Source organism: Centropristis striata, chromosome 24 (genome assembly GCF_030273125.1).
Source record: "Centropristis striata isolate RG_2023a ecotype Rhode Island chromosome 24, C.striata_1.0, whole genome shotgun sequence".
Classification (NCBI taxonomy): domain Eukaryota; kingdom Metazoa; phylum Chordata; class Actinopteri; order Perciformes; family Serranidae; genus Centropristis; species Centropristis striata.
This window is the reverse complement of record NC_081540.1, coordinates 6,445,158-6,469,712: the sequence shown is the minus strand read 5'-3', so window position 1 is coordinate 6,469,712 and position 24,555 is coordinate 6,445,158. Positions and strand designations below refer to the sequence as shown.

General features: G+C 40.6%; 1 protein-coding gene across 2 annotated transcripts in view; it reads left to right on the top strand.

Moving 5' to 3' along the window:
• Nucleotides 1-2,312: 2,312 nt before the first annotated feature.
• Nucleotides 2,313-24,555, top strand: part of LOC131962889 (histone deacetylase 4-like) — a 73,800-nt gene continuing 51,557 nt past the window's right edge. Inside the window, exons 1-2 of one of the 2 annotated variants that reach the window (XM_059327989.1) lie at nucleotides 2,313-2,469; nucleotides 20,027-20,095. In XM_059327989.1, the coding sequence (XP_059183972.1) occupies nucleotides 2,448-2,469; nucleotides 20,027-20,095 (91 nt within the window). In that variant the 5' untranslated portion in view covers nucleotides 2,313-2,447. Of the gene's footprint in view, nucleotides 2,470-19,675; nucleotides 20,096-24,555 lie in introns of those variants that run through there. The other variant, XM_059327988.1, reaches the window with a different exon arrangement.

The window sequence follows — 24,555 nt, the reverse complement described above, 5'->3', positions numbered from 1 at the left end:
GGTGAGCTGCTGCTGTGTTTGTGTGTCTCGCGGATCAATGTGTAGCCGAGCTGCGCCGCTTTGATGTTGATACTCAGTCAGGGATGCGACGCACAGACAGGATTCATCAAAACAATGTCCGGCTGAAGTTTCCACTCTGCTCCGCTTCGGCTTCGGCTCCCCGCTTGTTTTTTCACCGCTGCTCCGAAGCCCGAGCTTATCTCCTTCTGGTAGGAGTGTTTTAAAACCATTTCGGTGAACATTTCCATACGGTTTGTTACACTGTAGCGGGCGGGAAGTGTGAAAGCAGCGAAGGGGGGAATGGACAGGCGATGTTTATTATGCCGATTGTTGCTGAGCTATTTTTAGTGCACGGCCGAGAGGCTTTAATGCAACATAGACAGCGCGATCACGCCTCTGATTGCTTTATACTCGCGTTATTGGCGAGAAAAAATGCGTAAAATGAAGGCACAGGCCTGCCTAAGTGTGTGTTTGAGTGTGTGTGAATGGTTCGGGATGGGCGGTGGTAATTCTCTGCATGCGTCAATCTTTTTTTTTTTGTGAATGGGGGCGTACGGGTTGTTGGAGCTGTTAAAGCAACATCAAAGCAGCATATTACGGCTGGTTTAAAGTGTCGTGAAGCGAGCTAAACGGGTAGTAGCAGGAAATATTAGTCATGAATGGTGAATTATTGTCGTTAGGTGCTTTTTTTTTCCTGTGAGGGGAGTTTGGGCTGGAGTGCAGGGTGAGGCTAACTGAGTGCACCCATCTTTTTTTTGTGTCTAATTTAATGCAAGTTTTTTTTTGGGAGAATGGTTCCTTTTTGTGCATCGTAACTGTGGTTTTAACCCATTTTCCAGGTCTGTGTTTTTATTATTTCTCCACTTAGAGCTCCAGGGCTTGTCTCCCCAGATCTGTCACCCTACATCAAGCATGCTCTTTTAGGGACAATGGCCTAGGACACACACACACACACACACACACACACACACACACACACACACACACACACACATGAATACCCCTCCCGAGACAGATGAGATGCCCTGGGAGAATGGTGTTGCATGAAGCCCCCCTGGAGTGTCAGCTACTCCCCGTGACACACACGTTCACCCCCTCCTTGCCTTTGCGTTTCCATCACAAAGCGCAAGTGTGCGTGCACTGTGCAGTGACCGACTTTTTTGGGGGCAATTTGTCCTGCGGCTGCACTGTCTGGCCCTCTTGTCTTGAGACCCACCCCCCTTAAATACACACACACACATGCATCCATGCTGCTTTAGAGGACCTCTGAGACCTCTGCCAACACACACACAAGGGCGTGAACATGCACGCCACCCCCACGCCGCCCCCCGCCCCGACCACCTCGCCCTCAGGCAGTTTATCCTTCTATTTGTGGTGGTATAAAGTCGACTTGATGCTTTGGTTTCGAGGCCGTGATTACATCTGACACTACCGCTCCAGGCTCGAGGAATTCAGGGCGAAAACAAAGAATCATATATTTATATATATATATCCTGAAAATGAAATAAACAAAGCTAAATTTCTCCCCAAAACAATCAAAAGTTCTGTAATATTCACATATTCTTGAGACTAACAGGACGGCTTCACCCCTCTTTCTACGGCGAAAGTTTTCCTTGTTTTTCTTTGATCTCGGGGTCAAAAAGAAGGCAATTTATCGGTTTACAGCTTCTTGCAGTCTAAAGTCAAACTTGAAGTCATATGGAGGTTTCAGCAATTGAAACAGTATTTTACTTGAACAAAAAAAGGGGTCTGCATTCCATAATTGTGCAGATCAAAAAGTCTTAAAGGTGTTGATAGAAATAAGTTTCTGTCAACGACAACTTTTACCGCCTGTGGTTGCTTACTCATCTTCCTAATCCGTGTAATCCTTATTTGCCGGCCCGAGATTGTATAACTCCTTTGATGGACATAAAACTGTCAAGAGTTATTTTTAAATTTATAGATGACCAAGCCACATCAGCTCTATACTGTAAGAGGAATCCAAGACTTCAGTCAACAGTTGGCCTCATTAGTGTCACTGAAAGATCAATACTATAAATAACTGGGGGATGAGCTGTGTGTGAGTCTGTGTGTGCGTGTGTGTGTTAGAACCTAGGGAAGATTTTGATCAACTCAAACCGATATCCACTCTGTTTTTCTTCCAGATTTAAAACCTTTTTCTGCTCTCTGATAGGTTGGTACCGCTCTGATTGGAGTAGCCAGAGCCAAAGCCTCATGGGGATTGGCTGCTGCTGCTGGAGGTTTGCTTCCTGTTTCCAGCGTCGACTGTCCTGAGCGTTGGATCATCCTGAACACACACACACACACACACACACACTCCTGGGCATTCAGAGTTCTGGCAGGATAACGGCCTCCTGATTGCATCACACACATCTGTTCTGCTGTACACACACACACACACACACACACACACCGAGCCGGGTGCTCACCTGGCCGACCTGTCAGCGATGACATCACACAGCCACCAAGGTAAGATCTCTTAGTTTATACCTCTTATTTCCTTCTCTGTCAGCATGTTTGTGAGCATTTAAGAGGTTTTGCTAATTTTTCTTGCTCTGAAAAACGAACATTATCATGAGAGGTGTGAATCAGCGAATCGGCCCCACGATACGATATTTTTGCGATTTTAAGCATTTTGGGATATGGTGAGTATCGTGATACAATAAATTGCGATTTAACTGCATTTTGTGTCCACAAAATTAAATTCAATCAAGGATTGTTTTGTCCAATAAGAGAAAATCAGTGTATTTATCTCACTTCAGTATTTTTATGTCCCCACAATGAGAGTCAAACCCACAGACTGACCAACAAAGTATTCAGTCAAAATGAACTCAACTGATATCAAACATGTATGGACGACAACAACTGCAGCATTTTTTCAAACTTTCCTCAACTTTAAGTTTCACTGCTCTGAATTTTTTTTGAATGAAACATTAAAAAAAGCCTAATTTTGCAGCGTTATTTCGACAACTTCCCGACACGATTCGTCAGATCTTCTAGTTTTATATGATACCAGTATTTCCAGTATATTCTAAAAGCGAAAGTAAGAGTTAAGATGGGAAAAATACTGATGGAACGATAAATAACGATATTTGACAGCCATGAATCGATATAATATTGCCATGCAAAACATTGCAATACTATGCTGTATCGATTTTTTTCCCCACCTCTAATTATCATAACATATCATTTGACTCAATAGCATTTTTTGGGGTAATTTTAAGTCCTATTTTTCACCACCTGCAGCTGTTCATTCATGATTTTTGAGCTTAACATGTCAGTTTGAGTTAAGGATGAACTAATAAACCACAGCTTCATGGGGATTTGTCTTCACAAAATAGACACACAATGTCAAAATTGTGATCATGTATCTATAAATAATGATTTTCTTTTTTCCGCCAAGCAATGTAATTCTTCACCCACATTTAGCAGAATGGTTTCCAAGCAACACAGAGACGCAGTGGAAAGCATGCTTAAAGATTGGAAATCACAATTCATTATGCAACTGTTGAAGCAGTGTACGACTCTGTTAGCAGGCCTCTGTGCTGCTTGTTTGAGTCTAAAAAAAACAGCAAATAGAGCTCATAGTCTGTCTGTCCTTGGCCTTTTCCATGTGTCTTTTGTGTTTTAATGGTTATTCTGTAGCTTTGCAGTTCTGTTTCTTATGTATTCAAATCACATTTTGGTTGAAGTATGTATCTTTTAGCAGAACAAGTCCTTCTGAAAACTTTCCCCACATGACCATAGTTGGAGAAAGTTACTTTTTAGACTAACTAGTTACTTTACTAAGTTACTACATCAGTTTGGATGTGAAACTGAAAGTCACATCATAACATAAACTTACTTAAAGTTTGAGGCAGCGATCGACCAACAACTCCTGTGTTGTGTGAGGTTAAAATGACTGTTTTTGTCAAAGGAACCTGGTTGCTTAGAAGAGACTGATATACAGTCATGGAAAAAATGATTAGACCACGTTGTTTTCTTCTTTTTCTTGTTCATTTTAATGCCTGGTACAACTAAAGGTACATTTGTTTGGACAAATATAATGATAACAACAAAAATAGCTCAAAAGAGTTTAATTTAAGAGCTGATATCTAGACATTTTCCATGTTTTTTCTTGATAATGATTCTGGTTATTATCAAGAAAACCATGGAAAATGTCTAGATATCAGCTCTTAAAGTCAACTCTTATGAGCTATTTTTGTTATCATATTTGTCCAAACAAATGTACCTTTAATGCATTAAAATTAACGAGAAAAAGAACAGAGCAAAGGTGGTCTGATCATTTTTTCCATGTCTGTAAACCGCTCTGGGCAACAAAACTTTTAGCCACCAAAAAAAAAGGACCAACAAAAAAATGTATACCAGTTGATGTGTACACTATATTAAGAATATTTTCACCTTCTTTAACTGAAGTTGTTATTCATGCTTTTCTTCAGACACCAGACTCTATTGACAAAAACAGTGATTTTACCTTGCAGAACTCCTATTTGTTGCTCGTCTAACCCTGAAAAAATGCAGAAAAACCCACCAGTGGAATCAGCCTTGAACTCTTCTTTTCAAACTGTCAGAAAGGCAGACAGCAGATAACAGTCTGCTGCATCTTCTCTGCCAATGCACCGCCTGTTAAAAGGTAGAGTAATGAGAATTTAGCTCCTCAATACAGTCACATTAAGGGAACTCTCTCTGCAGCTACATCTGCCACATTGATATATGTGAACATTTTGATTTTGAGCACAGACAGGCCTCGGCTGGCTAAAACGCAATAAAACATTTTAATCTGGTCTTATGACTGTTAATTGGCTTGATTCAATATGAATGAGCTCCAGAGGGGGAGAGAAAAAGTCCATAACACGGGCTCATTAAGAGACTCGACTTTCCTCTTTGACACCCAATCAGGCCCAGTTTAGAAGCGGGTGTTTTAGCGAGCTGATAAATTATTCGGTAAGCAGCTGGCAGATGAAAAGGTTCGCTCTCTGCCCCGGTCGGTGTGCTACCTGACGGTGTTGACCGTGTTTACTTTGTACACCTGGGAGTGTGTGCACTATAAATACCACAGCTGAGGTAACCACGGCGGCCCGGGGGAAGTGAGCCTCAGCACCTCCCGACATCTTCATTGACAGTGATATTTAGTACTACACTGAAAAAAATTGGAGTGATATTTACGTAAAAAAAGCTAGGCACGTTTTTCCACACAGAAAGTGTTTTCTAATCTTTACTCAGGCTGTTTCTAAGTGATATTTATTTAATAGAACCACTTATTTTTTATGAAAATAGTAATAAACAAGTAAATTGCAGATTCACTGATGTCCCTCAGTTACATTTTACTTGGAAATATCAACTAATTAAGCCAATGAACTGGTTTAGTGAATATTACTTGGAACAAATGATTCAGTTTACATACAAACTGAGGACACATAATAACAAACAATCACTAAGTAATGCACGACATGAAAATCTGCTATTTTAAAGTAAAAGCACTGAATTCGTATTTCTTTGTAGAATTTATATAGATGATTGAAATAATAATTACAGGGACAAAAAGGTTTTTTTCAGTGTACACATATGTACAGGTACATCTCAAAAAATTAGAATATCATGAAAATATTCAATATTTTTTATTTTATATTAGATTATATTTTTTATTAGAGACACACTTGTTGGATGTTGGTGCACAAAGACCGACAGAAACAGGCAGCCGAGAGACATTTAAAGATATGAAATGGGAAAAATGTGCAACACCGTGGCCTTGTGCAGCTTGTCTGGCTTTACTTGTTTATTGCAGAAAGTGAAACTTGTATATTATATAGATTCATTACGTGTAGAGTGAAATATTGTCAGCCTGTTTTTCTTGTCATTTTGATGATTCTGGCTTAGAGATAATGAAAACCCAAAACTCAGGGTCTCAAAAAATTTGAATATTGGGAAAAAGTTAAATATATGAGTCCTGGGTCAGTGTACACATATGTACAGGTACATCTCAAAAAATTAGAATATCATGAAAAAATTCAATATTTTTTTGTCAATCATTTCAGAAAGTGAAACTCACACATTATATAGATTCATTACGCGTAGAGTGAAATATTTCCAGCCTGTTTTTCTTGTAATTTTGATGATTCTGGCTTAGAGATAATGAAACTCAGGGTCTCAGAAAATTTGAATATTGGGAAAAAGTTGAATATGAGTCCTGGGTCAGTGGTGGTTTGGTTTTTAATTTTCCAGCAGGACTTGGCACCTGCCCACACTGGCAAAGGTACCAAAAGCTGCTTCAATGACCATGGTGTTACTGGGCTGGACTGGCCAGCAAACTGGGCTGACCTCAACCCCATAGGAGTCTATGGGCTGTTGTCAAGAGGAAGGTGAGAGACACCAGATGAGCTGAAGGCTGCTATCAAAGCAACATTATGATCTCCTCCATGCCACCAAGTATTAATGCACTAATTCATGCAAAAAGAGCCCAACCAAGTATTGATGTATAGAAATGCACATAATGTAAGCCATAGTCATCAAAATTACAAGAAATACAGCCTTGAAGTATTTCACTCTATGTGTAATGAATCTACAGTACAGGCCAAAAGTTTGGACACACACCTTCTCATTCAATGCGTTTCCTTTATTTTCATGACTATTTACATTGTAGATTCTCACTGAAGGCATCAAAACTATGAATGAACACATATGGAATTATGTACTTAACAAAAAAGTGTGAAATAACTGAAAACATGTCTTGTATTTTAGATTCCTCAAAGTCACCACCCTTTGCTTACTAGAATATAAGACATGTTTTCAGTTATTTCACACTTTTTTGTTAAGTACATAATTCCACATGTGTTCATTAATAGTTTTGATGAATCTACAATGTAAATAGTCGTGAAAATAAAGGAAACTCATTGAATGAGAAGGTGTGTCCAAACTTTTGGCCTGTACTGTATGTAATATATGAGTTTCACTTTCTGAAATAATTGACAAAAAAATATTAAACTTTTTCACAATATTCTCATTTTTTGATGTACCTGTATGCTTTCTATCTCACCGTGGTGTCGACTCACTTTCCCCGTCTCCGAGTCGCTCCGATCACTTTATACTGTTAGATCAAGCTGGGATTAGCACGGCTCAGCAGTTATCATTAGACGGCCAACTCTAATTCCTTTACACGTCCGCTCATTTCCTCCTCAAACATCGCTGACAGAACGAACGCCCTGCTAAGCCGAAGAAATAACTTTGACAGTAATATCCGCTGACATGTGTGGAGCGACATGTTAAATGGTCAGAGGTGTGTTCGTCACCTTGGAATAAGTGATAATATTCATTTCAGCAGGAGGACAGAGTCAGATGGCATGTAGCAGTCACTTACTGTAGACCATATGATTGTTTCTGAGTTCATATTAAGGTAGATCAGGTGTATTATTTGTAGGCCTGTCACGAAAATGACTACATCGATTTATGGTTTGATATATATAAAAATGGACACGATAATTTTTTTCTGGACTCAATATATTGTCGTATTAATGCGTGAATTTTTTTGCTTTTTTGTGTTGTTTTAAGTAATGCTGCAAATGTTGGACTGGCAGTACGAATTGCTGAAAAAAACCCTATATTTCCCAAGCAGCCATTCCAGCTGTTTATATGTTATTTTAATAATAAAATAATATAATAAATAAGGTTTATCTCATTGCAATGTTTTATTAACAGAGCCTGAAAGTCTATTTTATTTGTTTTGGTTGTAGTTTATTTATTTAAGTTTTATTTATCTCGGATATTTTGATATTTCTTTTCCACATTTCAACTCCAAAAAAAATCATTGCTGTGGAAAAGGATGTCCTTATTATGCTCTAATATCATTATAAAACTAAAAAGACATTGATACAACAATACTATCGTTGATCGTGATAGTTTCTGGGAAAATATATCGTCCTAAAAATGTGTTATCGTGACAGGCCTAATAATTTGTTTTTATCCAAATTAGATATTTAAAGCAACGACAACAAGTACCATTAAAAGTCCTTAAAAGATATCCTGACTTCTAGTCCCTAATAAGTGTCATGCTCCAAAAACACTGGATCCTACATTTCCCATAATGCAACTTAATAGCGCCAGTAATCAAACACACACCTTGCCTATACCAGAAAACTGAGCTTCATGTGTAAAATCGGCAGATTAACATGAACTTAAACTAGTGATACAGACATCGTACGTACTTTTTACAGACCAGCAATCGCTTTTACTTCTAAAAAACTGTTCTGACATGCTACCTGTATAATTATTTTATCACAATGCGTTTCTGTTGGAAGAAGACAAACAGTGATATTGAATCAATGCCCAGATCTGAGAACAGCCAAGGCAGGAAACTTCACTCTGCTCTGGCCGGAGGCTGCAGCAGCTGATAGAGCAGATAAACTAACCAGCTCCTGTCAAAATATAATAAGATTTAGCCGTTTTTAATTTCCCACGCTGCCCTCCTCTACCTCTCATCTCCACAGTTTGCTTCCCACTAGAGGGCCGAGCAGGGCTACCTGAGAATCTGCCCATCACCCGCGTTAACTCACCTCTCACCAACACCAAAATAGCTGTGATCTTTTGTGAGTCCAGGAGAGACGATTCATACGAGCAGCTGCTGTTTCTCACTGTCTTGTTTGCCTCTGAAAAGCCTTCAGAGGAGACGGTCTCGGTCCTCAGAGTGCTGCCAAGTGTGGGCGTCAATTTGAGGTGTTGCTTCTCTTGTTTGAATGACAGCTTAGAGACACACTTGTTGGATGTTGGTGCACAAAGACCGACAGAAACAGGCAGCCGAGAGACATTTAAAGATATGAAATGGGAAAAATGTGCAACACTGTGGCCTTGTGCAGCTTGTCTGGCTTTACTTGTTTATTGCAGAAGTGCAGGGTAAGGAATTTGCTCTGTGTTAGAGATGCATTAATTTGATTGCTCTGTTATAATTGTTCTTTTGAGAAATAGATGCAAGGAAATTAATTCCGGGGCTTCGGGTCGCATCAGGGTTGTCTGCCACTGTCACTGTTAAATTGAATTTGTTTTATATGGAGTGTAATTAAACAACATTGGCTTTGTTCTCAGGGTGAACAATGAGACTTTCAGATTCACGGCTTTGTTGTACTCTTGTATTTGCAGATCCAAAGCTGCCAACTTTTTTTTTTTTCTTTTTTCTGAGCTTGCTTTGCACTTATTTCCAATCATGTAGCAGCCGTCTAACTAAAGCAATGAGTGCGTGTGTCTGTGTGTGCGCTGCAGCTCGCGTGCATGCCTGCTTGTGTGCCACTTTTGTAATCTGTAAATGAGCTTACTAGCACGCACGTTTTTTGATCCAGGACTTACTCATTTTCTTTATTACAGCAGCAGTGGGATTTTTAGATTAAATATCATTTACCATAAATCTCTTCCTAGAAAAGTGAAATGTAAAACGCTTTGTGGGGTTTATGTTTCCCGGAACAAAAGGGGGTCAGGCTGATACTGCCCCCTCACATCTAGTCTTTTTGCTTGCATATCAGCAAACAGGCGGGAGTGTTTGCACAGGAGTGATTACTCTGTGTACCGAGAGCTTTAGCACATTAGCAATCAGCTAACATGTTGACCGTGTTTGGTTGGGCAGTTTCACACTCGGGATGAATTGTTGTTGATGGTGTAAAATTGTCAAGAAATAGTGAAAAATGTCCATCCTAGCTACTTAAAGTTGAAGGTGATGTGTTTTAATGTCCTGTTAGTTTAACCCTCTGAACCCCTAAACTAGCCTGCAGGTTTAAAAACCATGTTGTTTTTAAAAATCCCCCAAAAATGCATAATTTATCACAGAAAGAAGCTTTAAAAACAGATATTACCATCAGATTTTCCCATTTCCGATGGCCCTTGAATGCATCATGTGTGCGAACAGAAAAAGTAACCAAATAGAAGCTTAAATTTGTGATATGTAATCAAAATCAATCTATTTAGCTCATTTAAAAAAACAACACAGAAGTCATGAACGACTTTGCTAATACAAACAGTTTAGTGACAAATATTCAGTGAAATCTGTACAGAATTGCAGGCTATTTACACAGACCAGAGAGGAGAGGACAGGAAATGGTTGAAAAAATATAAATAGTCCAATATATATATATATATGTAGGATGCAGATCCTCCTTGGAAAAATGTTGTATATTTTTTAAAAATGGCTTTAAATTCACCTGAACTTTTTGTCTTTTTTTTAATGACGAATGGTGCAATAACTGTGTTATTCTACACAAAAGACATTCTGAGTTCTCCCCGCTTCTAGCCATGATTGTGCTGTTTCTGTGCAGGTGCAGGACTTTAATATTGCAGTGAAAAACAAAGCTAGAGTCAGTAAAATGTGACAGGAGCAAAAAAAAACACTATTAAAGGTTTCGAGGGTTCATATGATATAAAACAGAGAAAATCAACAAATCTTAAGAAACTGAATTGATTAAGTATTGACGATTATTTATTTGAGTTTGCATGGCTGATAATGGGAAATTTATATTCTGTTTTATTACAATAATGAAATTATAGCCAGCAAATAGCTGATAATACAAAGCTTAATTGCTTTTGTTTACTTAAAACGCACAGCATCCTTAAAAAGCTTTATTTATTGTGCTTAACTATGATAACTCAAAGAACATTGAAAGAGTCAGAATGATTGGGTTAGATTCAAGATATAGAATATTTAATCATCCTTCTGTGCTTGTTACATCTGAGCATTTCTTACTCTCAGGTGTGCATAAACTCCAGGTTATGAACTTTTTAAAAAAATACAAAAATATGAAATTATTGCTATTAGTATCAACCATCAGAAGCAGGCAGTTATCAGTGTAATCCACCTAGCATCCCTGAATAAGCGCCACCTGTTTTTGAAGTGTCTTTTTAATTCAGTGACCCTTTTAAAGGTTAATTTTGCTGTTCAGAAACGTCTGAACTCAGCCTCCATCATCAGGTGTTTCCCATGATCCTCTGGGGCCGCTCTGTGGTTGTGGTCACTTGCCAAGCACCCTTATCAGTTCCTGGTGGGTCCAGATAAAGAGGGAGACCACACAAACCACAATCTGGAGAAAAAAGAGAAGAAATCAGCGTAGAATGCACAGACAAACGCAACATTTTTTTAGATTGAAATGTTTATTTATCATCATCCCTATAATAAATAATTCACTTCTTATCATAAAAGTGTTTAAAATGGGGAAAAGAAAGGGCTTAAATCTGGACATTAGTATTTAAATCATTTTATTTTCAGCATCTCTGCATTTTTCTGGTCCAGATTCATCACTCATGTCTGTCTTTTACCTCCATCACAAGCCGAGCTGCTTCACCTCAGATGCCCGATTGTGAAATTGATGCAGGCAGGATGAACTGAGAGTGGAAATGAAGACATAAGTCTAAAAATGTGCAGGCAGCCTCCTCAGGTGTTACAGCGTCTTATTAAAGAGGGAAGGTGATGCCACTTGCTGGCAACGATTTGTTTTCGTCTTAGTCAGAAGTGCAGCGGCTTTCCAGGAAAGTCTGCAGTGTTTACCACTGGAGCAAGAACTGGGTTTACACATGAGTCATCCTCACACACACACACACACACACACACACACACACACACACACACACACTGAGGCCAGTAAGTGGTTGGTAAGTAAGTGCTGGGTACTGCAAGTGATTATTTGTGAATGAGAGGTTTGAACTTTACATTATTATATGCAGAAATTTAAAATTAAAGCATTCCACGAACGCTATGAAAAGCACTCCTGCTGCAGGAACTGTTCAGATTGGATTTTTTTTTACTGCTTTATTTTGCAGGGTCTGTGTGGGCGTGAGCGCCATTTATGGTTCTGAACCGGTGAACTTGACACAGTGCTCCTTTCCTCGAAGGCTCAGTGGTATCTAGGTTACAAGCGCTATCCGTTCCTGGTTTATGCAGCCTCGAATCACGACAAAACCAGCGAGGGGAATAAAGTAAACACTAATGAGTTGGGAGATTGCATCGTTTGGGCTGGTTTCTACAGGCATCAGGTGCTGGTAGATTTACTGCTTTGCATGATTACAGATTTATATCTTGTACAGACTAGGACTGTTTGTATCAGTCAACATTAGATTTATGAACAGTAATTAAAGGGAAAAACATTGTTCTGTTTGTACACCTGCCAGTTTCCAGTTTGAATATCGAAACTAGCTTTTACGTAAACTGCAGTCACAGTCAACAGAATAACACATACAAGCTGAAAAAGGAATCACTGGGACAGAATCCTCAATTTACGAAAAGTGATTCCTGGCTGTCTACATGTCGAAGTATCTTGGGCAAGATTAACTGAACCCCAAATTATGCCATTGGTGCATACATTTGTGTGAATATTTTTTTATTGATGAGTAGGATTGCAAAATTCTGGGAATTTGGAAGTTGGACACTTTCCGTGGGAATTAACGGGAATTATCGTGAATTTATGGAAATAAACTGGAATTTATGGGAATTTATGGGAATAAACAGGAATAAACAGCAAATTTTCAAAATTGAAGGTTGGCCCTGAACAGGGAACTTAACTTTAATTTAGGAAATATATTTCTTGAGCATAATCTTGACTAAAGCAACCAGATTTACATGCAAGTACACTTGAATATCTCTATTTGTCAATTACATTCACATAGCACAATGCTTACTGCAGGGCTACCGACCATACTGAGGCCACGCCCCCTAAATACAGACATTACTTGTGTTTATGAGGCCTAAGAAATATAAAGAATGACGTCAAAGCATATAAATATATATGTATATATATATATATGTACAATATATATTCTTATTGAGAAGCAAGCTACTTTTTCTGATGCATATTCCAAATAAATAAAAAATAAAAAAGTCCCATTAATGGACTTGCATGCATAATAATGCTTTTCAAATAAATAAATAAAATCATAAAATAAAAACAATTTGGGCAATTTCCTTCAGCTTTAGGCTTATATATTCTCAGATAAAAAGTAATAGTAAAAAGTAAAGTAAAAGCTATTTGCAAATAATTAAAAAAAACATTAAATAACATTTAAATTGCAGTGTAGTGCCATTTTTTTTAATTTTTCAGATCAGGTAAAATAGAATAAAAGCTGTTTAGAAAAAACACCCAAACACCACCTATTGTTGGCTTATGCCTTTATTTCCACCAGACATTATAAGGGGAGATATTTAAAACATGTCAGACTAAAAAAAACCCCAGATAGAGATTAATCTTGACGTTCTTATCAAACTTTTAGTAATAAAGCGAATGAGCCTCTTTCTCCAAATGCTGAACTATTCAAAATCTTTTTTTCTTTCTTCCTAATCCTAATTTAAAACTGCTCTTGCTGCAGACCGTCTGGGTGTTAAGGTGTGAGTGCACGTTTACTACCTGGTCTGTCAGGAGTTGTGGCGAGAGCGTCGAGGGACGGCAGCTGATGTAACAGACAACGCCGTGACACACATGCAAATACCCCGGTGTACGGCTGAACCCTCGCTGGTGGGGGAAAATTGACACAAGGGACAGATAACACTGTAACACACTCTACAATACAAGCATGTATGTACTCACAAATACACACAGTTTTTACTCACACCTCCTTTAAGAAATCCCTGATGACTGTGACCTCTTGGATCCACTAGCCCTCTCTTGTGGCCTCGTATTTTTAGTGTTGTTGTTGACTTGTCGCCTTAAATTTTGCATTATGGTGCAGAAAGATGGTTAACAATACAATTTTTTAGGTAAGAGTTCCTGTTTTCAGATCTTCTGAACCTGAAAAGCCAATCCAGAAGTACTTAAACCTGCATTATTCGTAATCGCCAGCAGGGGGCGACTCCACTGACTGCAAAAAGATTGTAGTCTATGAGAAAATGAGCCTACTTCTCACTTGATTTATTACCTCATTAAACACTCTCCTAATGAGTTTATAGTCTTAATCGCTAATTTAAAATCTTCTTCATTACAGCATGATGTTTATTTTGTAAGTTATGGTCCTGTGTGAAGTAAAACAGTCGATAAAGCAGAGTTTTCTTTAGGGTTGACCTTATGATTGACAGGTGACTACCACAGTGGCTTGTCAATCAGGATAGAGGCGTATGTATTGGACTTTGTGCATTTTTAGCTGTGAATTTGTTTTTGGGTCTTTAACAGAGTGTTTTTCAGCTTTTGACAGTTAATTGTAATATTTTGATTACATTAAATTATCTTTACATCTGTTCTTTTCGCGAGCCAACCCTCATAACCGTGTCCTAATAAGTGTTGAAGTAGTTGTTTTTACGCCCAACCCTTGTCTTGTACCATTATCTTAGTCAGGTGGTTTTATTTTGCAGAATGAAAGTTTATTTTGAAAAGCCACTATGCATATTAGTGGCATCACAACTGAAACGGAAGCAAAATGCCAAACTTGAGCCTTCAAAACTGTCACCCACAAACCAATATAGTCTCAGCCGTGTATTTGCTAAACACTGCAGCACTCACAGATCTCTGGATGCCTATAAGTCTATATTATGGATTTGCTTTTTATTACACCTGCCAGATACTATTAACTGGGCAGCAGTGGCATTGAGATTTAAGGAAGAGACTTGGGACTGGAAGATCACTGGCTTCTCCTGGCCGGTAAATGGAAAAAGTAAAGAGAAAGACTTTCCCCTCCGTCAGTGAGAGAAAGTGAGGATGCCGACGTGCCCTTGAGGAGGACACATATCTCCTAACTGGTCCAGTAGAGACGCCACATTAAGACTGGTTTCCCTGGACAAATGTCTGATATAAAACTGTGCAAAAAGCTTCCTAATCAATCATTTTCTCAAAAGTTTATGAAGTAAAAGCTCCTCTGCAGTGGTTGCCTACAGAGACATGAATACAAGGCCAAAGTGTATGATGGATCATGCATTAAATTTACATTTCTCTCATCCCACTCTCCATTCTGGACCCATCCAGTGACCCCGTTTCATCCTCTTATCCAAATGCACGCGATCACACATCACGCTGCTCAAATCCAGGGGTGAAGGGGTTAAAAGTTTTCACTGCAATAAAGAGGGCCCGGCTTATCCCTGAGTCTATTTTTAGAAACACACACACAAGATATGTGCACGTGCTTGCATGGTGAACAAACAATCATTATATTTGGTCTCCCGTGTTGTTTCTCCTCTTCACGATTGAGCGCTTTTTTTTGCCGTGTGTCGTGCAGCTAAAAGAGGGAGCGCGGGACGAGTGCATGCGTGACACAACCTGCCTCTTTTGTGCGGCGGTCAGTGTGATACGAGCATGAGGCTCATTGAGGGTAATTTCGAACCTTATTGTCACGTTTTGTCTGCCATCCACTTGTGCTGACATGCTGTTTCTCTCCTGCAAAACCAAATTACGAAATTGTGGCAGATTCGAAAAATGCTCTTGAGCAGCGTGTCCCCACCCTTGCTGAACCGGTCCACGGCTCCTGCCAACCAGACAGTCCTGTCCTCTCTGGCTGAACATGACGAACATGACGAGCAGTCCACCCCAGAACAAACCTAAGGGGGTCTCTTGTGCAACCCCCTACATGCACAGGCTCTGCTTTGTCCTTGTGCAAATGGAGCGCAGCACCCATCTTGTCCTGCCACACCCATCCCCCTCCAAAAACAAATACCTAATCGCGGCCTTGATACAGGGTGTACGTCAGGGTAGAAAAGCTCTGTTTTTAATTGGTATTAGGACAGAGACCGCAGACAGAGAACATGAGCTAATGAAAGAAACGGGACGCATCTTTTGTCCCAATGTCTTTTGTCTCGTCCCAGCCGGGAAACGGGATACAGTGTGTTCTGCCAACGAGCTGTCAGCGACAATTACGGTTTACACTGCCTCCTCGGAGCCCTCTCCTTGTGCCTTTTGACATGGCGCTCCACAGGGCTTTGACGCGGAGTATGGATGTCTGGCCTGGGCACCCAGGAAATACTACCGTTATGTAACCTGATCATCAATGGGACTTGAAATATCTAAAAAAAGTCAAGAAAAGTGTATTAAATGGTGCACCATTACTCTGCACATGTTGTGGGTGTTGGCTGTAGCAAGGCTTTACAGTTGCATCATAAATCTTAATGCAACCAATGCACGGCACCATCATGGACATCCATAATCACTAAATATATGAATCTGTGTAGTTAGGATAAGTTCATAATTTATGCATTATCCATTTTTCTAAATGATTATTGCTGCGCTGCATCACTGCAGGGGCCTGTGGTAGAGCCAGACTGATATTGAGAGCGATGCTGATACTGATTTTAGAGGGAAATTCATTGTTAACAGATATATGTGGCCGATATAGTAATTTTTTTTAGCTGGAATGAAAATATACCTTTTTTTATGGGTGTTGTGCACCGATTTTTCACCACTCTGCAAATGTACTCACAGAGCTACTTCATCATGCATCAAACTTTATTATTCTGTAGATGATAACTGAGGAAATTAATAATAAATGGGAATAAAATAAAAAGCTAAATAAACATAATCACTATTCAGTTTCAGTCAATTTATGACTTTTTAATAGGCCAATATCGGCTGATAATATATGTCAACTGATATATCTGTCGGGTTCTAGTCCCAGAATGCATTGGGCGTCCAAACCATCTATTTAGTGTTGTTGCACTGTTTTATTATGTTGCATAAAATATCATAAATGGTCATACTTCGATACATTTTCGACTCCATGTGTTTAAAACAATATGATCACATGATTATTCATCAAAATACATCAAATTGACCAAAAAACCCCCAAGATTTTCAACCCATTGCTGCAAAAATGAAACAATGGGGAAGAAAATGAACTGTTGGTATTCTCAGTGACTTTTCCTGTACCAGAACATTGTGCAGGCTGTTAATTAAAACATTTTTCTGTGTGCTTAGGGCTCTTTTTTCCCCTGTTTTTCTAATAGGTTTAAAAGTCTGGTTTGAAATTAATCTCAATAGTCAAGTACATGCATAGTAACAAACTAGAAATCTTATAAAACAAACAAAAAAAACAAGTGAAATAGCAATTTCTACTGCAAGTTTAGATGCAGGAAACACACTGATTGTCAAAGTTTTATTTCAGTTTGAGTGTGGGTAAAATAGCGTCAATCAGAAAGAAAAGTTCAACTTATTAAAAGTCAGATGTGTCAACTTCTCTGCCGGTTTCATCCACTTCCAGTGTGCTACTCCTAATGAAGATGCAGCTTATTCTGCTGCTGTTTGAATAGCAGTTCTAAACTTGCTCCCCTTAAATTATAAATGAGCTAATAACTCGCATACAAATCTTTTTCCAACAGTCACCGTCATATTAAATAGATAAATCTGAACTGCAGGCATTGGCGTCAGCGCTGACACCGAGAAACCAACTCTTGCATGCTTTTGTGACCGAGTCGATGTCCCAACATCTCTGCAGCTTTAGTTTTTGGTCTTTTTATTGGTTTACTGACCTCATGATTATAATGTGTTTTGGACACGCAACAGACACCCGCAGTCTAATTACCAATTCCCAACTAATTTGTGATTTTATATCAAATGACGGCATTCATAGAGAAGCACAAAGAAGCACTTAGACACCACGCCAAATTGCATTACCGCTGTGTTTTTCCGACTCTCCCAGCATGAAATGAGGGTCAGATGGTTGCTTCCGACTGTTCACGGGACGCAAACTGTTGGCGGCTCACACAGGGGTCACCCATTCTCTTTTATCAGCCGCCATGACGTCAGCCGGTGCCCTCGGGGGGAAGCAAATTTGCGACCCAGAGGAAAAGGCTCTTCAAGGAGAGGCGTGTTTGATTAATCGTATTGTTCCTGTCTGGTTCACCTTGCTCACTGGAGTCACCCTGGACGAAGCAGCCAGAACGGAAGTGCACTGAATGTAATGAGGCTGGAGCATCCTTCCTCTCTTTCTCCGTGTCACTGTGTCTCTTTGTAAAACAGTGGCACAGACAGACATCTCATTTCTCCTGCGTAACAATGGCCTTAGTCAACATCCAGCATGCAGACCGGAGTCAAACTGTCACTGCATTTAGCAACGCGGCAGACGGAGCTCTCCACCATTTAGCTCATTACTCCTGCATCCCTCCGCCGATCATATCATGCATGTTTGCAGCGAGCGCTAGCTGCATTAGCCCGAGCTGACTGACTCTCTGCCTAAGGCTAGCCGCGGCTATTTATAGCTCCCTGTCTCCCGATGCTTCCCCAGTGGGACCAAGAAGAGAGGAGGATGGAGAGAGAGAGAGAGAGAGTGGAGAGAGGAGGGGGCTGCTGGGTAACTAGGCTACATCCAAGATTGATGGACCCTGTTGCCAAGCTATCGTCTCTGCAAGTGTGCTGGTTGTATACGTCGGCGTGTGTACACACCTGTGCTCCCGCCACGTGCGTCTCAGGTATCAAGCATGCGGTCTGGACTGAAAGCTTACACGCTTTGTCGAACTAACCGCTGACAAAGACACCCCACCTCCTAATTCCCCCACACTTAAGTCAGAGATGTAAAGCTGCTACCAGCAATTTGCGCAAAAGCCGGAGTAGAGTGACTTCCAAGCCACAGGTGTCACCGCACACCTCATTTCCATTGCAAAAACCCCGGCAGCGTGTGTGTCATTTGAATGGGCTCGTCAAGAGATATCACTGTTTGTTTTGGGGATGCAGGGACAAGTGGCGGCTCGTATGCTCATACAATATTTCCTTACATTAAGTCCACCGCTGATTTGACCCGCGCCCCACCTGTTTTTGAGGTTTCACATCAGTGTGAGAGTTAAATAAACACAGAGATTAATTCAAAAACGTGACAAGTCCACACCCAAGTCCTCACAGGGATTGGTGCATCATGGGTGCAGCCATTCATGCAAGGTGGTGCGAGACGAATGCACACACATAATCAGCGCACGATGCATCCTCCAGCTTCATGGCTAATTAAGTGTGTGTGTGTGTGTGTGTGTGTATGTGCCAGTTTGGTCCAGAGAGAATTCCAGAAATAGATCATGCACAGTGAGACGCTCGCCTGTTTTTCCTCTCTTTTATTCCTCCAAAGGGATTTTACATGGGTTTTCATCTCCCATCCAAAGGAATAATTGCATGTTTGTGCGCCTTAGATGTCTGTAAGCCTCCCGATATATACGGATCAGGTGCTTATGATTACTAAAAATACATGCATGTATATAAAGAATGTGTGTGTCTGTAGTCAGATGTGTGTGCAGTCGTGGTGCATGTCAATTCCATCCTCTCCTCCCTTTTTTCGTTGTTTTTCTCCCATCGCCTCCTCCTCCTCCTCCTCCTCCTCCTCCCCTCCTTACCTCTGTCTTCCCCCTCTCCCCCCGATGCGTCCTCCTCCTCCCCTTCCTCCCCCTCCCCCTCCGCCCCCTCCTCCTCCTCCTCCACCCCTCTCTGTCGCTCTGCTTTTTATAGCCATGTCTTCCCAGGGCTCGGCAGCTACAAAAGCCTTTTCATGTTGCCACTATAATTACAGCCTACACACTTGCACACACACACACACACACACCCACGGACACGCATGCATACACACAGAAACACAAGAGAGAAGCGCAGCAACGGCAGCAGCACCGTGTCTTTGTGTCTGCATGTGTGTGTGTGCGCGTTCTCCACATGTGCTGTTATACACAAAAGTGTGAGCTATTTTTACCTCTCTCCCTCCCTCTCCTCCTCTCCATCCCCCCTCCTCATCCCTCTCTGCTGCTGCTGCCAGCCACATTTGCTATGCTGAGCACAAGCAGTATCAGTCGAGCCCCAACATCCCTCCTCTCGCACACTGAACTCACACACAAGCACACGGGAAGCCGACGAAGGCTGCTCCCCTCGGCATCCCTCAGATTTCCGCCTTATTTTAGCGCAACCTCTGCAGCCCAGCGTCTCGGCACAGCTCGCTCCAATCGCCGGTCATGGATCCGGCGGTCGCTCAGGTGGCGGTAGCCGTGCCGTGGCATGCGCTCGCAGCTTTGCAGATGACCTGAAGCCCCTCCGGCTCGCTCGGAGCTGACTCTTAACAGATTAGTTTGTAGCTGGAAGCTTGTCTCAAATGTTGCGGACCATATTTGAAGCGGAGTGTGCTCTCTCTCCCACAGAGGGGATCCTGGGAAAGGAGCAGCCGCTGGAGGTTCTGAAGACATCGGCGCTCAACCACATCCCAACAGGTTGGACACTGTGTGTGTGTGTGTGTGTGTGTGTGTGTGCATGAGCTTCTGTAAAGCCTGTGTGTGTGCCTGCACCTACGTGATTTCACTATTAACCACATCCTGTGTGACTTTGCATGCAAAGGTGTCTGCTTATCACGGGCCAATTACTGAAGACACTATATAGCAGCACTGTGACATCACAAATCAGTTAATATAACACGAGTCCATGCTCGTTTTATTTATGCAGTGCCATTTTGTTGAATGGAGAAACAGCTGCCTGAATGTAGGCGCTCTGTTTGTGTGCTTATGTAAAATTGTTGTCTCGAGAGGAACGGCTGCCAAAAATATATATATAGCAAAACAAGAAATTGTGCATGTGTTTGTTGCAAGTTTCTGAGGCAGGAGATGAGATAGTCCCTAAACAATCAGAGCTGGCTTTTTCTTATGTGAAGAAATTTTCAGAAATATTCAAAAAATAAGGTTCTGTCTCCCCATGTGCTGCAGATCTTCTCCCACAACATCACTGTGTAGTAGCTTCCTCCATACAGAAATAAAAAGGGGCACAGATGGAGATGAGGTAATCTGAAGGAGAAATGAGTCTGAGGTAATATATGCATAATGCATTATCTAATTCCATAATGAGGAAGCCTAAATTGTCCCGTGCGCTTCATTTTTCACCACAGATTTGGACTTTCCCCTTAAAAAATAATGGAAGTAGTAAAAGAGTGATTCATAATTTACGCCCTGCGCTGCTCTTTAGCTGAGTGTTTGTTTCACAGCAGCACTCTGCAGCCTGTTGCTCTGGAAGAACAGATGAATAACTTCTTCCTTACTTTGACCCAAAGTCTCTTCCCCCTGTCCCAAAGCCTCACACGCTCTCTCATGTTGTTGTTGGGGGATTGTGTTCCGCGTGCCTCCGGCGAAGCTGATAAAATATTGAAATTCACTGGAGTGACTTCATCAGATATTCTCCAAAGCTGTTGTCTTGGATACGGAGCTGCCGCGGGCCTTTCTACGTTGTGTGACCCGCAATGTGTGGATGCGAGCGCACCTGTTTAAAGAGGAACTTCCCTCCACTGCAGCCCCGGAACAGCTTCCCTCCTGGAAAATGCAAAAATGCAATTAAATGCTTCATCATCTCCTCTTCATGTAATCAGATCTCTGTGAGTTTTTTCTTTTGGGATGCAAAGCTGCGGTCGCTCACCTGCAGCAAGCTCCATGGCTCAAAGTTTGATTCCATACAAAGTAGTTACGGCTTATTTAACCCTCTGAACACCAAGCTGTTGCCTTATTTTACATTTGGCTCACTGTTGCCTTATATTTAACTGCAATATACAAGTCATGCACCTCTATGAAATCAGCACAATCAGGGCTAGAAGTGAGAACAACTCACACTTGTCTTTTATGCAGAACAACATAGTTATAGTGACATAAATCAAAGAAAAAGTTGAATTTCTCCTTTTAAACTAATTTTTTTTTAAAAATTTGAATAAAATGCAATTTATATCTAGAACACTTTCCCAAGTTTCAAGAATATTGGGAATAAATTGGGTCTCTACATGCTATACATAATGAAATATTTACATTTTTACAACCTCTACTTACAACCTCTCCGGTCCTCTCCCCTCTGCTCTGTGTAAACAGATTTTTTAGTGAATATTTGTCTTATGACCGTTTATCTCAGCAGAGTTAATCATGGCTTCGCAGTGTCTCTGAGGAGCAGAATTTAATGATTTTAACAGGATCTGGTTAGTGCAAACGCTTTATTTTTTTTGCAACGTTTTAAACGAGAAGTGGTATAAAGTGATATTGACAGAAATATCATAATTTTAAGCTTCATTATGGTTACATTTTCTACAGGAAACTTTCCTCTCCTGTGATACATGCAAGGACTGTCGAAGACAGTAATGACAGTTTTTACATTTTCCTTCTACGATGAAAAGTGTATTTATGTATGCTTTCAAAGAAAGCATACATTTCAAACATATCGTTCAGAGGATAAATAATTAACTTGACCTCGTGACAAGGACGCAGAAGCATTTATTAGACAGTTTTTTTATCTTGAAATACATTTTAGTGAATCAGTTAACAGAAAATTAATATATTTTCACAGCAGTTTGTTGAATCCCCTCACTTGTGAAGTAAAAGTGAAACATTTACTAGTTCGAGCTTCAGATGTCAAGATTGTTCTTTGCTGTGAACGTGATATTGTTGGATTTGAGTCGTTGCTATGTAAAGATGAACAATGTGTTTCCACTTAACCCCATTGTACAAAAATGAAGCCAAAATCTCTCTATCATGATGTTACACCCCCCTTTTTAAATTAGCGTTAAATAACTAAAAAACAAACTTAAAAGAAAAATTTACACTTACACATCCATTAGTGATAAGAATAAAAACCTTCTTTGTCGTGACTTTTTAGTTTAGTTTGGCTCATCCGCTAACATGGAGGGGGCGGGGCTTATGACCTATAATGCAGCCAGACATCAGGGGGCGTTCAAGATGTTTGGCTTCCTTCTTTATATACAACATATTTAAAGATTTCACCTTCAGAATAGGCATTTTTCACTACTTTCTGATGTTTCATTGACTCAAAAATCATCAATTAGTCTGCTGATAAATGTTTCTAATAGATTTATTAATTGCTTGGTCTATATAATATATTTTTCTTTAAACCCTAGGTCTTTTAAATTGGTTGTTTTGTCTAGAAACCAACGGATATAGGATGTTTAAACCCAAAACAGATACTGATTACCGATATATAGTGAATTTTTCAGATGGAATAACATACACTTCTACTATTGCTTTCTTTTTATTGATGAATACCTAACATTAGTATAAAATTATTGTACATTTCATCAACCAATCAACCAATTTATTTCTAGAAAGAAATATTGAGAAAATAAGATGAAAAACACAAATAATAACCAAATATATATAGAAGTAAGTACAATAAACAGCAATTTGAAAGTTTTTTTTTTTTTGCATTATACACTGGAAACACTTAAAAACAAGTCAAAAAACAATGAATAAGAGCCATTTTGCTTGTAATAAGTTTTTAAAAAATGTGTGAAAATGCACATTAAGATGTCTTGAAATAGGATATTTTGACACGAAATTAGACAAAAAACCTTAAATTTAGCTTTTTGCATTGATGTTTTGTAAAAAAGTGTCTCAGCCGTAAACTTTATGTTGTTCAAGGATTGGACTTGGTCGTCTTGCCTCTTCGATCTGATTTTGTTCGGATTCGACACTGGAAACGCTTCAGCCTCTCACCTCTCACTGAGGCCAAGCGTGCTTAAAATATACAGTTATAGACCTGAACACGTTCCTGCACGCTCTGCACCTCAACCTTCACACGTCGTCCCCCTCTACCTCTCACGTGTTATGTCTCTGCCTCACACTCACCCGTCTCCTTCCTCTTAAGCTGCGGCGCTGCAGACCGTTGCATGATGTCATTGAGACCGCGACAAGCCGCAGCTTGCTTTTTTGGCAGAACGAGACTCGCTGCACCCTTACACGTCCCTCCGTCACGCCCTCCCCTGTTCCTCTCCCTACCCTGTCAGACATGTGTCCTGTGCTGTTTTTAAGAGGTCACGGTGATCGCAATCAGCAGGATTATCATCTCCAGGAGTTTGCATGGAGGCAAAACTCCGATTCACAGCAGCTGAGAGCCGAGAGAAAGTAACGTAGGCGGATGTTTCACGCAACGCACCCTCAGAGACCAATCAGTAAACCGACCGCAGCTATTCTCCACCACCGACAGATGTGCTACTTGTTGCCTCTCATCTCACCCTGCTGCTAAATTCACTGTCAAACCATGTGCAGAATATCTCCTCTTGTTTGTCATCTTTTTTGCATGCCTTTAAGAAAAAAAATCACATTTTACCGAGGCCTCTCTAACTAGCTCTGCGCCGCTCAGTGTGACATCTATTAAGCCTAACGAGTTCGGCGCTCAGGCAGTCGGACCGTGGGATATACACTCGGCGAACCGAGTCTCAAATCAGAGACGCCAGCCCTCTGCATTGTCTGGTATAAATAGATCTGCAATTGGAGCCAGAAGAGTTGTGGAGTGCGCCCGAGGGCTTGTAAACAGATTGTGATTTGTTGCGGGGAGATGGAGGGAAGAGAGGTGGGAGGGAGCCAGTGAAGAGGGAAGGACGCAGAGCAGGGCCGGAGGACAGGGCACGGAGAAGAAGGAGGATGGAGGAGAAAAGGTCCAGATGAAGGAATAAAAGCTTCCAAAGAGTGGAACAACCCCGTAGTAATGCCGTGAATACAGGAGAAGTTCGACTCATACATCGTCTCACGCTTCAAAAATGTTCCATATCGAAGCTGAAGGAAGCTTTTTAAAAGCTGAAAGGAGTGAGGAGAATAGGAGCAGACGTGCCAGGTCTCCGCTCAGGAAACTTAAGAAAACACCTTCAGTTTGAACTGACAAATTGAACCGAAGCCGCTGACGTTCGTCAAACTCGTTC